This window comes from Candoia aspera, chromosome 2 (assembly GCF_035149785.1).
Source record: "Candoia aspera isolate rCanAsp1 chromosome 2, rCanAsp1.hap2, whole genome shotgun sequence".
NCBI classification, from domain to species: domain Eukaryota; kingdom Metazoa; phylum Chordata; class Lepidosauria; order Squamata; family Boidae; genus Candoia; species Candoia aspera.
The window spans coordinates 265,787,697-265,801,432 of NC_086154.1; the positions used below are offsets into that span (position 1 = coordinate 265,787,697).

At 50.9% G+C, this 13,736-nt stretch overlaps 1 protein-coding gene across 1 annotated transcript; it reads left to right on the top strand.

Annotated features, from left to right (window-relative positions):
• The first annotated feature begins 3,508 nt into the window (after positions 1-3,508).
• Positions 3,509-12,672, top strand: LOC134491889 (gamma-secretase subunit Aph-1b-like). The gene is made up of 7 exons (XM_063295937.1): positions 3,509-3,659; positions 3,732-3,902; positions 10,400-10,473; positions 10,853-10,975; positions 11,045-11,172; positions 11,757-11,880; positions 11,985-12,672. Exons 1-7 carry the CDS (start codon positions 3,547-3,549, stop codon positions 12,014-12,016), a joined length of 765 nt encoding a protein of 254 aa, XP_063152007.1. The 5' UTR covers positions 3,509-3,546; the 3' UTR covers positions 12,017-12,672.
• The last annotated feature ends 1,064 nt before the right edge of the window (positions 12,673-13,736 follow it).

Consider the following 13,736-nt stretch of genomic DNA (forward strand, 5'->3'; position numbering starts at 1 on the left):
TTCACATACAAGTCTCAAAGCATCCCAAACTTGCTTTGCAGACTGCATGCCATGCACATTCACTAGCTGATTGTCCTCAACTCCCAAAATAATGGTCGTTCCGGCCCACTCATCCTGTCTAAGCCATTCAACACTGGGATTTTGGGGGATTTGCTTGCCGATTGGACTCCAAAGATCTTGGGTGTGCTGATACATTTCCATTTTGAGACTCCAATTTAGGTAGTTGGTCTCTGATAGACGCTCAAGTGGCATCGCTGAGGGCTGGTAGGCAGCCATGGCTTCTTTCTTCTTTCACAAGTCTCCTCAGCTCAGCTTCTTTGTCCTGCAGACCGGCAGCAGATAGAAAAGCCTCCAGGCGGCTCCAAGAAGAATCTTCACAGGTCTTTGTTACTTGCCTTTAAAATGTGAATGAGGTGCTGAGCTGATCTCTCTGCTCTCTCTGGGTTGCCTGGGTCCATAACCTGTTGGAGTTTGTGCAGAGTGCTGGAAAGCATTTGGCCCGAGGGATCAGAAAGAAGACACCAGGCATTTCAGCAAAAATAATTGTATTTAAAGAAAGCATAGAACATAAACAGTTTCCTCATCCAGAGCCTGGATGGGCAAAATCCCTAAATACAAAAAAGCATATTTACAAGCTCACACACATGCTGAGCAAAAGCCAGGCTGCTGAGCTGGGCTGAACAGAAACTGAAACCTCTGGTAGCAAGTCCAGGCAAGTTCCCCAAGTGTGCAGCAGCTTTTCCTTATTTGGTCATCCTTTTCCACACCCCAACCTGGGAACAATTAGGCCTGACCTGTTCACCCTGCTGACACTTAAGAAAATGATTTGTTACGATGGTAACCAGGGCATCTTTGAGTCTTACTCCAAGCAGAAACAAACAAATACCAGCACTCCTGAGCTCCTGATCATAGGCTGGAAACTAAAAGCTGGAAAAGTCCACAGAAGCAAGCAGAGGACCTTTGCTTCATGAATCCATTTGTTTCTGAGAATTAGGTAAACAAGTTTAGCCAGAAAACTGTTAGAATTTTAATATTTTTCTATGTGATGCTGTTTAAAAATTATTATTTTTCTCTATATAAGCTCAGGCTTTTATTCCTATTTCAAGTTATGCATGAAGATCTAGAATTTTCATTATGATCATCTTTATGTTAATTTGAAATTCTCTATCTTGTATCTTGATGGAAGATTTATAATGATTTATAGCAGCATCTTGTGGTCGATTTGGACCATTATGTTGTATTTTTTTAAAATCAAGCTACTGTTCTCCCATAAACTGCATACCTCTGCTATTCTGTTTTCCACATTAAATAATTGCATTTTAATAGTTAAAGTTTAACAAGTGATTTTTATATTTTGCTTTTATTGATGTTTGATTTTGTTTATCTTGAGAGATTGGCCTGACTCCCAAAAGGAGGGAGCCCAACTGGCACCCACTGGATTCTTTTAGGATTTTGTGCAGTCTCTAAAAGATGTTCCCAACCACATTGTTGTTGCCACAAGCTGCAGCTTCTAGTTGTCTTCAAGGCCTGATCCCAGATCCAAACATCTTTCAGGATAAAAAACCCAGTTTCTATTCCTTTACTTATTTTGAGTAAGATAGGCATGTTGACTATCATTTCTGGTGCCCAACACCACCAAAATCTTTGGACTAGACAAGATGCAGTTCCTTCTCATGAAGGACCATCTGCCAGTCACATGGATGTCCCAAAGCTACTGATGGGACGGAACACCCCAGTGTTCTGCTTATCATACAGAGCTGTTATGATGCACTACATCTACTTTTACAAAGACATGCATGGGGTGTTTCTCCTCTTGTGATAAAATATAGTCTTTTCTCCCTCCCAATTCAGGGAGAGCCATTAAATTTGCAGGACATAGTTCCCAAAACCTACACATCACTGAGACAGTACTATGGCCTGGGTTTTTATAACCCTCTTGGCCAAAACAGCTTTGGTTCATTTGTGGCTCAGGCTGACCTGCAAATCCAAGGATCTGGGCTAAGCGGTTACATCAAATAAGGGGCAAGTGTCTTGTACAAACGAAGCTTTTTCAAGGGACATATTTATTTATTTGATTTATCGATAAACTGTCCAGTTCCAGAATGACTGCATGGCTTATGCGTAGAACCACCTATGGGTCCAGTGAACCATACATCAAATAGCCACCCTACCCCAACAGGTTTTTTAAGAGTTCTGGAACACTGTCAGGTGTGCTATCCTGGGGGATAGCATTCCAGAGGGCAGGCAATGCAATGCAGAAAGCATACTTCTGGAGTCCCAAAAGATGGATGGCACTGTTTAATCAAGGGGACAGAGTGCGCCAATTCTGCCAATTTTACCAGGTGGGCAGAAATCATGGGAGAGAGGTGGTCCCTCAAATAGCCTGGCCCGACGGTGTGAAGAGCTTTGTAGGTGATAACTAGCACCTAGAATTGCACCTGGAAGCCAGCTGGTAACCAGCACAGCTTGCAGAATAGTGGGGTCAGGGCATATTGTGGCATGTCCACTACTGCTGCATTCTGTGGCCTCTGAGGGCAGCCCCAGGTAGAGTGCACTGCCCTAGTGTAACTGTGACCAGGGCTTGAGTGACTGGCTGAAGGGCCTCCCAATCCAGAAATGGGTGCCACTGGCACAGCGGATGAAGCTGCAAAGGGCTGCCTTTGCCACAGCTGCTGTCTGCTCCCTGAGTCGGAGCTGTGATTCCAAGATACTCCCCAGACTCTGCCCCAGTCTGGAACGGAGAAGTGCAACCCAATCTAAGTCCAGATGTGGAAAATCCCAGGTCCAGGGGCCCCAAACCCACAGCCATTCGGGTTTGGCAGAATTAAGCCTGAGTCTCTTCTCCACCAAGGCCTGTGCCGCCCGCGGGCACTGGGAAAGGACACTGGCCGCGTCTTTTGGCCAGCCTGGGGTCAAGATGCACAACTGGCTATCATCTGCATATTGCGGATGCCAGACCCCAAATCGATGGATGGACCGACGGTCTCACCCAGTGGCTCCATGCGGAGGCTGAACGCTGAGCCCCGAGTGAGGGGCGAGTGACCTCTTCCTCACAAACTCCAGCTGGAACCGGCGCCATCCTAAGAGGTGCCCCACTCCCAAACCCTGCAGCGATGCTGGAGGATGCCCTGCTCGAGCGGCTCAAAGCCACCGAAAGGTCGAGGAACATCAGGACGGGCGCTCCGCCCCCCCCCCCCATCCAGCTGCATTCCTTCCACGCGGGGAGCGCTCAGACAGGAAGGGGCGTCTAGGCGCGTTTAGCAGCCCTGCCGCTGCGCGTCTTTGCCAAGAGTGCCGTGCGCTTGTCTCCGCTCAGCACCTTCGCGTGGCCCGACGCGTGTCCTGCAGCAGAGCCCGGGTCCAGCCACGGCTTTTCGGGTCAGCCCCGCCTCGCCCGGGCTCACCCGCGGAAACGCCCGCGGGCGCCGTCCCCGCGCCCCGCCCACGGCCTGGCTGCTGGCCGGCGGGGCGCGGCGGGGCGCGGCGGGGCGGGGCGTCAAAGGGCGGAGGCGGAGCTGGGGGGCGGCCGCGCGCGCGCTCTCCGCCATGACGCTGCCGGTCTTCTTCGGGTGCGCCTTCGTGGCCTTCGGGCCGGCGCTGGCGCTCTTCCTGCTGACCGTGGTGGCCGAGCCGCTGCGGGTCATCATCCTCATCGCGGGGTCAGTCCGGGCCCGGCGGGGGGGGCGGCGGGGGGGCGGCGGGGCGGGGCGCTGACGGAGCTCTCCCCGCAGGGCCTTCTTCTGGCTGGTCTCGCTGCTGCTCTCCTCGCTGGTCTGGTTCGTGGCGGTGAAGGCCAGCGACCCGGCCGACCAGGCGCTGCAGAAGGGGCTGCTCGTCTTCGGGGTGCTCTTCTCCGTGGCGCTGCAGGAGGCCTTCCGCTTCCTCTATTACAAGCTGCTCAGGTGCGTCCGCGGCTGCGCCGGGGAGGGCGGCGCCGGGGAGGGCCCCGGAGCGGCCCCGGAGGCCTCTTCTGGGCCGCCGGCGGGCAGCCGGGACTACCCCCGCCGGGCCGGGCCGGGCCGGGAAACGGCGGCCATCGGAGTCGGCTCGGGCCGGCGTGGCCGGGATGGGAAGCCGGGCGGCCGCCCTGCTCCGAACATGGGTGCCTGGCGTTGCTTTTGCCGCCGGGCCTCCGGAAGAAGCGGGCCGCTCCCCTGAAGACTAGCGAACGTCGTTCCAAGCAGAAGCGTCGGCGCAGGCCCGGGCGGCTGACCCCCGCCCCGTCCGCGCCCCCCTGCCGAGCGCCCGTCGCGGTCGCCTTCGGGCTGCCCTGGAGGCAGCCGGGCGCTCGCGGGACGGACCCCGGCAGGACCGGCGCCCAAGTCGGTAGAGCCGGCTGGATTCCCAGGGAGGGAGCGCAGCAACAGAAGCCGCTACCGGTTCTCCCCCGGAGCTTCCGGCTTTGGCCACTCAGGCGCCTTATTAATAAGCTCCAGTCTGTACTGAAAAAGGACAGTGCATTTTCTCAGGTCCCTCTTCACAGTGCGGTCTCTTCCCTTGTTGAACAGCTTTTGCTGTTAGAGATTTCTTTCTGATGCCCAGCCAAAATCTGCCTCCTTGCAATTTAGGCCCACTGTTCCTTGCCACTCTCCTGGCACACCCTGGAACCACTCTGCCCTGTCTTCTGCATGACAGCCCTTCAGATGCCTCTTCTCCAAGCTAGACATACACAATATCATCTCCAACTGTTCCTAGTACCGTCAGTTTTTTTTCTTTCCAGGCCCCTCATCATTTTGGTGCAGTTTGTCAGTGTCCTCCTTAAAATACAGAACCCAGAACTTAGGGCATTGATGCACCCTAAGTTTGCATTTGACCTTATTTACAGTTGCATCATACTGTTGGCTCCTATTCTGCTTGGGATGCACCAAGGCCCCCAGATCCTTTTCACATACACGGCTGCCTAGGGTGATCCATCCCATCCTGTACTCCTTCCTTATTCTGTGCAAATGTAGGGTTTTGCGAGTCTGCTTCCCACCTCCAGTCCTCTGACGTTACACCCATCTTTTATCAGAAAGGGGCTCTAAGATGACTCCCACAAGCTTCTTCAAGAGCCTGAGGTGTAACTGGCCTGGTCCTGAAGCCTGGAGGTCCTTCTTCCCAGTAGCCACATGCTTCCTTTGGGTTGCTGTTCACCTCTTATCAGTTGTTCTGCTTTGGACCACGTGAGCCCAGATTGGACGATGGATGACTTGAACATGTGACAGAAGCCGAGGAGGAGTGGAGGAGCTCTGCCCTCTCCCCATCACCATTTACTGCATGTCATCATTTCCTCTCCTGGCTGACTTGCGCTGTTTTGACTTCCCATTTGAGCTATGTTCCTTGTGTGCCTTGGCCTTTCTGACTTTTATTTATTTATTTGATTGATTGATTGATTTCTGTAGCCGCCCATCTCAGCAAGTGACTCTGGGCGGCTTACAACAAATATTTTGGCAGATTTTAGCTATTTGCCAGCACACCTCCTTGGTGGACACATCCATTTCCTGTTCTTCTTTCTTTTAACTCTTAGTCAGAAACTCCCCATTTACCCAAAATGGTTTCTTAGTCTACCCTCATTTTTTCCCCTCAGTTGATGGTGTATTGTAGGTAGTCCTTCCTTACTGACTGCAACTGGGACTGGCAACTCCATTGCTAAGCAATGTGGTTGTAAAGTGAAATGTCACGTGACTGCACCAACTTAATGACGTCAGTTCCAGCTGTGGGTGTTAAGCAAATCACCCGTGGTGGATAAGTGCAATGTCGTGTGCCTGTGACTTGCAACTTCCTGCTGACTTCCGCATTGACTTTGCTTGTTGGAAGCCAGCTGTGGAGATTGCAAATGGTGATCACATGACCACAGAATGCTGCAACTGTCATAAATGTGCACTGGTTGCCAAGTGCCCAAATTGCGATCACGTGACGGGGGGACTTTTAGGACTGGTCATAAATCTGTTTCAGCGCCATCATAACTTTGAACGGTCACTGAACAAGTGGTTGGTAAACGAGGACTACCTGTATTGTATTTTCAGTATCTTATTTTTGAGATGTTCCCAAGCTGCCTTGCTCCCTGAGGATTCAATGTGTGGAATCATACCTGTACTTCTTCCCCTAAGCTTGTTGAAATTGGCTGTCTTGAAATCAAGTCTGCATGTATGACTGTGCTCCAGTTCCTTTCCTGTTGTGGTTTGAACCCAATGGTTGATTCTTCTCAGCATTTCTACTGCACCTCCTCAGCCAGATCCTCCCTATTGGTTAGGGTCAGATCCAAGAGAATTGATCTCTGCATTTCTTCTTCATCCTTCTAGACAACGGAGGAATCAGCAAGACCACTGAGGAATTTATGTGATCTTGCAGACTTGGTTTTCCAGTTACGTATCTTCTTCCTGGAATTTCTGTAATCTGGTCCCAGAGGGCATTACCCAGATCTTCTGCTCATCCCCTACTCCCCAAAATATTTTCTTTCCAATAGAAGAGAATATATGTAGTGCAGGGCTGAACTGAGGAGCCCTTGGTACCCTCTGAGCTTGGTGGTTGGCTTGCAGACCTGGGTAACATCATCAGTGCTAATGAGTGTGGGGTTTGCTCCCTGTTTATATACAGCAGTTTGCCTTGACAGTCTGTGGTTTTCTGCTTGGTGATTCCATGATTAGGGTATTGTTTTCTGCTTGAGTGTTGGTGTGGTTTTAATCCCTGCTTATGGCAGCTGGAGAGGATGCGTTCTGGTCTTTTTGCTTCCTTCCTTCTTATTGTCTCTTTTGAATGGTATGTAAATGTGGTTTATCTCTTTATCTTCTTTGTTTCCCCTTCCTGGACTGGACCCTTCTGCTCCTGGATCTCACTAACTCTGTGTGCCCTTCTTTCACATATAATGGCACTTCTCTTTCTCTTTTGTCTGGCTTATTCCTTCCAAATAAATTGTACCTTTTAATTAAAATCTCCCATCTCTACAGTTTCAGGCCACTTTGAAGGATCTGCAACTTACTTTTGGAAAGGTCAGTGTTCCCTAACCCACATACTCTCCTTGGTTGAGAGGTTGATAGTGGACATCAACACGTTGCAGTTGTCCCACCACTTGTTGTAATTCTACAGCATTGCCAGGTTCATGCATTTGATTCCCAAGCAGGAATGGAATGGATTTGGACATGCAATCATCTTACCAGGTCCTTGTTATTCATATAATATTGGCCCTTCGGTACTAAATGCTCGTGCTTATCGTGTCTATCTCCCATATTCTGAGCATTGTATATAGACAAGGACGTAAGATTTATGAACCAACGTCCTGTCTGACTTTTCACTGAGTAGTTCCAAACATGTTACAAGATATACCAGATCTTATGTGCTATGTCAGTGCATAGATGGCAGAGTGCCACTATACATGCCAGGAGGGCAGTTCCTCATTTCTATATTATTAGAACTTATTCTCCAAAGTAAAAATAAAAAAGTGTCAATACTTTTCTTCACCTGCTTCTTCAAAGTCCAACTCTCACTTCCGTACAGGATCTCAGGGAAGACCATGGCTTGCATGATTCTGATCTTTGTAGGCAGAATACATCACAGCATCTGCGTATTTCTTCCAAGGCCTTCGTGGCTGTCCTACCAAGTGCTAGTCTGCAGTGTATTTCTTGACCGCTGATTCCTGTATTGTTGACAGTCAGTCCTAAAAGGCAGAAGCTGTCCGCCACCAGTATTTTCTTTGCTGATTCTAAAGTTGGTGGCTCTACCTGTTGTCATTATTGGTCGTCTTTATATTTAATTCTAGTCCCATTTTTTCACTGCGCTCCTTAACTTTTATTAGCAGACTTCGCAGATCCTTTGAATTTTTGACTATTAGAGAGATGTCATCAGAGTCGGTTATTGATGTTTCTTTCTCCAGTTTTAAAACCATGCCCATCTTATTCCAATCCAGCTTCTCTTAATATATAGTATATAGGTTGAATAAATAAAGGGAGTATGCAGCCTTGTCTCACTCCTTTGCCAACCTGGAGTCAGTCTCTTTCAATATGTTCTGTCTCTACTGTGGCTTACTGACCTGTGTATATATATATATATATATATAATGAGGGCAATGAGATGTTCTGGGATTTCCATTTTTCTGAGCAGATTTCACAACTTGACGTGATTGACATCAAGACTCCAAAGGTCTTTCTGTTATACTGACTTCTTTTTTGCTATTCTTTGGCTTTCTCAGTTATCCAATGTGCATCAGCAATAATGTCTCGTATTCCTTGGCCTTCTCTAAAGCCAGCTTGAACATCTGGCATTTCCTTTTCCATGTATGATTCTAATCTGCATTGGATGATCCTAAGCATTATTTTGTTAGTGTGTGAAATTAAGGATGTTGTACAATAACTTGCACACACTCTTCAGTCTCCTCTTTTTTTTAAAAAAGTATTGGAATATAGATTAACCTCTTCCAAGCTGTTGGCCGCTGTGTTGTTCTCCAGATTTGCTGGCACAGTTTGGTTAGAACCTTCACTGATGCTTCTTCTGTTGCTTGCCTTATTTCAGTGGGTATTCCATCAGTCCCTGTAGCCTCCTGACTTTGTAATGACCAGAATGTTGATCTAACTGCATCTTCTAGTACTAGAGGTTCTTGTAAGTAGGGAATATCTTCTAAGGTATCTTGGATGTTGGCATCTCTACTATATGGTATTTCAGTATACTCTTTCCATCTGTTTCTGATCTTCCTTGAATCAGTTACTATCTGTCCATTGGTGTCCTTTTGAGGATGGAACCTCCTCCTGAGTTCAGAGATCTTTTGAAAGACTTTCCTTGTTTTCCCATGTCTGTTTCCATCCTCAGTGTCTTTGCAAATATTGTTGTAATACTGTTTCTCGTCTCTTCTAACAGTTCTCTGGAACTCTTTGTTAAGTTCCTGAGATTTTTTGTCTTTCATGGCTTTGGCTTCTCTTCTCTTCTTGGCAATTTCCAGTTTGTTCTGACATCCAGTTTGCCTTCTTCTCTCTCTTCATTTTTGGAAGTCTTTTTTCACATTCATCCTTAACGACTTCTTTAAGTTAATTCCATAATTATTCTAGTTCTCTATCCATGAAGTTTAGGACATTAGGATTCCTGATGTTCTCCTAGAAAATGGTGGGCATATGTTCAAGATCACATAGAGGAAACTGACTGGCTTTCTGCATCTTCTTTAGCTTAACTTGAGCAGTTTGAGCTTCTTGAGCTTGCACGTGAGCAATTTATAATCCGATCCACAGTCAGCACCAGTGTCTTTGATGCTATAATTGAGCTCTTCCACCTTCACCTGTAATACACACCCACGAAAGTGTCCCTTTTGTTTCTTTTGCCCTTAATATTCACCCAGATGCTTTCAGCAGGGTTTTCACCCTTGGGCTCACAAATTTCCTTCCAAATGCAGTCAGTCTTTATATATAATGCAACCCCCTCTCCTTTTATGAGTTTCTTTCAAACAAGTTATTCTTCTAGTTCTGTGTTCCAGTCATGAGTTCTATCTCATCAGGTAAGAATTGAATTGATGTGAGTTTTCTAATTGATTTAGGAATTTGGATCAAATTGTGATTTTAGCTTCCACTTTAATACTAATGTTAGAAATCTACTGACTTCTGTAATTCAGCCTCACCATCCCCAGGCCCACATCCTTTAAAAAAAAGCTTTCTATTGTTTGGCCTCATTTATTTAACTAAACAGAATAAACAGAAAAAAGAAAACAAAAGTTTTATATACAAGAGCATCTTTGTGTGTAATTTTACACTTCAGTAAAGTGTGATGGTATTTCATTTTAATTGTCCATGCATAGTCTGCTTCTGTAGGCAGCTGTTATACACCACATCGGGTCTTCACTTCACTGAAGAGTAATCGGGACCCTAAATGTACCTTTCCAATGCTGAAGAACAAGTCTCTTAGCAGTAAGACTGCCTTATTTACAACTTTGGGTAAAACTTTCTCAGAGTTTGTGTGCAGAGTAGCCCAGGAGAATTTCCTCCTGAGGAGAGGATGGTTTTGAATTCATCATCTGAAAAGTGTGGATTTTTTTCCCTTCCTAGCTAATACTCTCACTCCTGTCTTCATATCTTCAAGTTGACTGGATTCATTGTAGGGATCTGAAATTCCCCTGCTGGCTGTGGGCAGAAGCTACTACAAAGCAAGGGGGAATCCTTGGCCCCGTCTCCTCTCTCTTGGAGGCAGGGATGCCGCTGTTCAGCACAGATGTTGCCCTTCTGGGGCTGACCAGGGGCAACGGCACAAAGCCAAAAGGCAAGCCGGTACCCATGGCCAGCGCCCACAGCAAGGACGCTCCTTGTGGGCCTGTGGGGAGATGGGCTTGTCTTAAGAAAGAGGAGGCCTGCAGGGGATGCCGCCCCTCCCCATATAGCCAGCTTATGCCCTCGGTCGTGGAGGCGGCAGGGTGGCGCTCTGAAACACAGCCTGTGCTTCTCCTTCCCAGGAAGGCGATTGAGGGGCTGCTTGCCCTCAGTGAAGATGGCTGCTCCCCCATCTCCATCCAGCAGATGGCCTATGGTGCGTTTCCGGAGGGGTGGGTCAGCGGTCCCCGGGCAAAGAAAGCTGCTGCCAACTGTTTGTCCCAGGCGCTGGGGGCTCAGAGACCTCGCTGTGACTCCTGCGGAGGGAGGAGTTGGGTGGGAGGCTAGCGGCTCCTGGGGTGCTGGAGGGTTTGGTGGCAGTGGAGGGAGGAGGGCTTCATGCTGGTCCTCACTGATGGGCACATCTGCCAGCCCAGAAGGAAGCCCCCTCCCTGGGCAAGACTGGGTGGGGGAAGAGGAGGAGGCCAGGAGGTGCCTGATACTGAATTGGGCCAAAAGTCCTGCTGGGTGGGGGGATGGGCAGCCAGACTGGCCCCTCTGGCCCCTGCTCAGGGCAGGGCCTTCTGCCCCCACAGTGGCCGGCCTGGGGTTCGGACTCATGAGCGGCGCCTTTGCCATGATCAACCTGCTGGCAGATGCTCTGGGGCCTGGTGTTGTGGGCATCCACGGAGACTCCCAGCTCTATTTCCTGACTTCAGGTACAGCTGTCCCGGCTTGGGGGGGGAGGAAACCTCTGGCCCCTCCCCTGACTGTCTGTGTCCCCACAGCGTTCATGACTCTTGTGTTGATCCTACTGCACACCTTTTGGGGCATCGTCTTTTTCCATGGCTGTGAGACACGGCGCTGGTGGGAGGTGGTGGCCGTGGTGCTCTGCCACCTTGTCATCTCTGCCCTTGTGAGTAGCACCCCTAAAAATGGGGGAGGCGAGCACAGGGGCTGCTAGGCAGCAGCAGGTACACGACCCCGCTGGCACCCCAAGGCCCCTCTGCTTTAGCTGCCCCAGTTAATTGAGCCCTGTCCCCTGTGGCACCGTTGTGCTTGTGAGGTCTTCATGCCACTTTAGTATTGTGATGGTTCAGGTGCCTGCTTCCCACATGGCCCCAGCCAGACAAGGCACCCCCCAAACTGCCCACTGTTGTGGGCTCTTGCTGCAGGGGAGGCTTGAGGGCATTCAGCCCCCCCTCAACCAGCGGCATTCAGGTCACGGCCGGCTTAGGCCACTCCGCCTCCTGGTTTGGCAGCTGTGGTGACCCTGCCACTCAGCTCTGCTGGTCTCCAGCCACAGGGGAAGAAGGCAAGAGAGCTCCCCATTTTGCTTATGTGGACACCCCCCCCCCCCAGCATGGAGGGTGAGGGGCAGAAGAGATGGCTGCTTGAGGTGGGAAGGCCTTCTCTCTGCCTTCCCTGTGCAGTCAGAGGCCGGCTGGGGGCAACCTGGGCCTGCCTGGCGGAGGGCTAACCCTGTGTTTTGGCTTGCAGACCTTTTGGAACCCCCTCTACCTGGGCAGCCTTCTGCCGGCATACCTGCTCATGGTGGCCATGGCGGTGTGGGCCTATCTCCTCTCAGGAGGCTCAAAACAGAACCTGCAGCACTTCCTCCCATGTGAGTAGTGGTCCCCCACCCTGCTGGGTGGGTTGTCCCAGGGTTAGCCCCTTGCCCTGACCAGCTGGCTCGGCCCTCTCTAAGCACTCTTCTCCATTTTACAGGCCTACGGACCGCGCCACAGGCGGGATCCTGAGCCCTCCAGCCACCCTGCAAGGAAGCCGGGCCCCGGACTCTGAGCCTGGTGCTGCCCTGGAGGGCACATGATGTTTGTGCCTTCAGCATATTGGGGGCCACAGATGGGACCAGGACTGTGGAACAGCTATCCCCCGACTGATTCCAGGAGATAATGCTGCGAAGCCTCCAGGGGCTGTCCTCAGTTTGTGGTGCCGCCTTCCTGAATCCTGCCATGTCCCCCCTTTGGCTCCTGATGCTCGTTGGGGTGGGAGGGGAAGGGCCATTGGCTGAGGGCCAGGCGGAGGTGGCCAAGCGCCTCTGCAGGGTGCAGAGAAGAGCCGCTGACCACCTGCTGCTGCTGCTCTTGGGAGATGGGCGCAGAATGGAGCCATGGCTCCCCTTCTTAAGTAGTACTAATAAAGAGACTGGAGAAAAGCTCATGTGTGTTGCGGGGGGTGAGGCAGGTGCCCCAGCCTTGGCCTCCCATGGGGTTCCTGCTTGGTCAGCTGGTGTGGCCATAACTTTGCAAAAGAGCCATCTGCCTGTGGCTGGCGAGCTGGATGGGTGAACAGGGAGTGTTTGGCAGCCTCTGGGAGGCAGCAGCAGTGCGGCCCCATTCATGGGGAGCCCTTGGAACTGGGGGGGGGGGCGGTCACAAGAGAAACGACCCTGTGTGCAGCGGGGGCGGGGGGGAGCTGTGGCTTTTTGTAAGCCAAACCTGTACGGCCAGTTGTAGCTTCAGTGTATTGCAGGAATTCAAGCCAGGTTGATTCTGCCACCACGTTGGCCTGTTCTGCAGAGACAGCCAGGGGTATCTCCCCGGCCCTTTCCCTCCCCAGGCTGGACAGCCTGAGTCCCTTTCACCTGGCTTTGTTGGGTTTCCTTTCTGTGCCCTGGTCACCCCTGTGCTGGGAGCTGCTATACTGGTGAAGCGGAAGGTGCACTTCGGAGTTTGTGAACCAGAGCCAGGCTGCTGTGTCCAGACCCCCACTGGCTTTCTCTGCGAACATGACCGTTGGGGTCACTTGGCCTGGCCTAGCCCTTCCTCTGGGCAGTGCAGCTGCCACGTCAGCAACAGAACCGAGTGCCGGAAGCCTGAGTGAAGCTTAAGGCAAGCAACTGTTGCACTGGTAACCCCCCAACTCCCCCCCCCCATTCTGAGACATTCAGCATGAAGAAGCACTGTGGAATTTGGGTGGGGGAGAGCAACATTTGCCCTCCCCAGCCTGCTGCTGCACTTTCAAGGCCATGGATGCCAAGCCAAAGCTTTCCAGATCTCTCTGTGCGATCGGGGAGGGGGGGAGGAACAGCCAGTGGGGATGCCCAGTGTCCCAGTTAATGCCATTAACAGTGGGGGGGGGGTGGCAGGGTACAGGGGAGGAGCCTGTTGCAAGGTGGCAAGCCTGAGGGCCTCAAATTAGCCCAGAGAGCTTGGCTTCTGCTCGCTCAGGATCTGTTAGCCTGCATCCTTGTTCTGCAGCTCAAGAAGATCCTGCCTCTTTCTCTGGCATTGAGAAGCAGCTGCCCTGGAGATAAACGCACTACTATTACTGCCCTCCATGGACCTGCCAATTTCCCTTTCAAGACCTTCACCTCATCATATCTGGTGGCAGTAAGTTCCACAGGAGAACTCTGTGGCATGTGTGGAAGGCCTTCCTTTCTGCCAGTAGGCCAGAAATGCCACACTGCCCTGTTTGTTTGCACATCAGCGTTAGGGGGCAGAAAGCCTCTTCATGCGT

Excerpts from the sequence above, each read along its gene's own strand:
- LOC134491889 (XM_063295937.1), top strand. The coding sequence starts at position 3,547 with ATGACGCTGCCGGTCTTCTTCGGGTGCGCCTTCGTGGCCTTCGGGCCG. Across the intron at positions 3,903-10,399 it reads CTCTATTACAAGCTGCTCAG|GAAGGCGATTGAGGGGCTGC; the intron begins GTGCGTCCGCGG and ends TCTCCTTCCCAG. Across the intron at positions 10,976-11,044 it reads GCTCTATTTCCTGACTTCAG|CGTTCATGACTCTTGTGTTG; the intron begins GTACAGCTGTCC and ends GTGTCCCCACAG.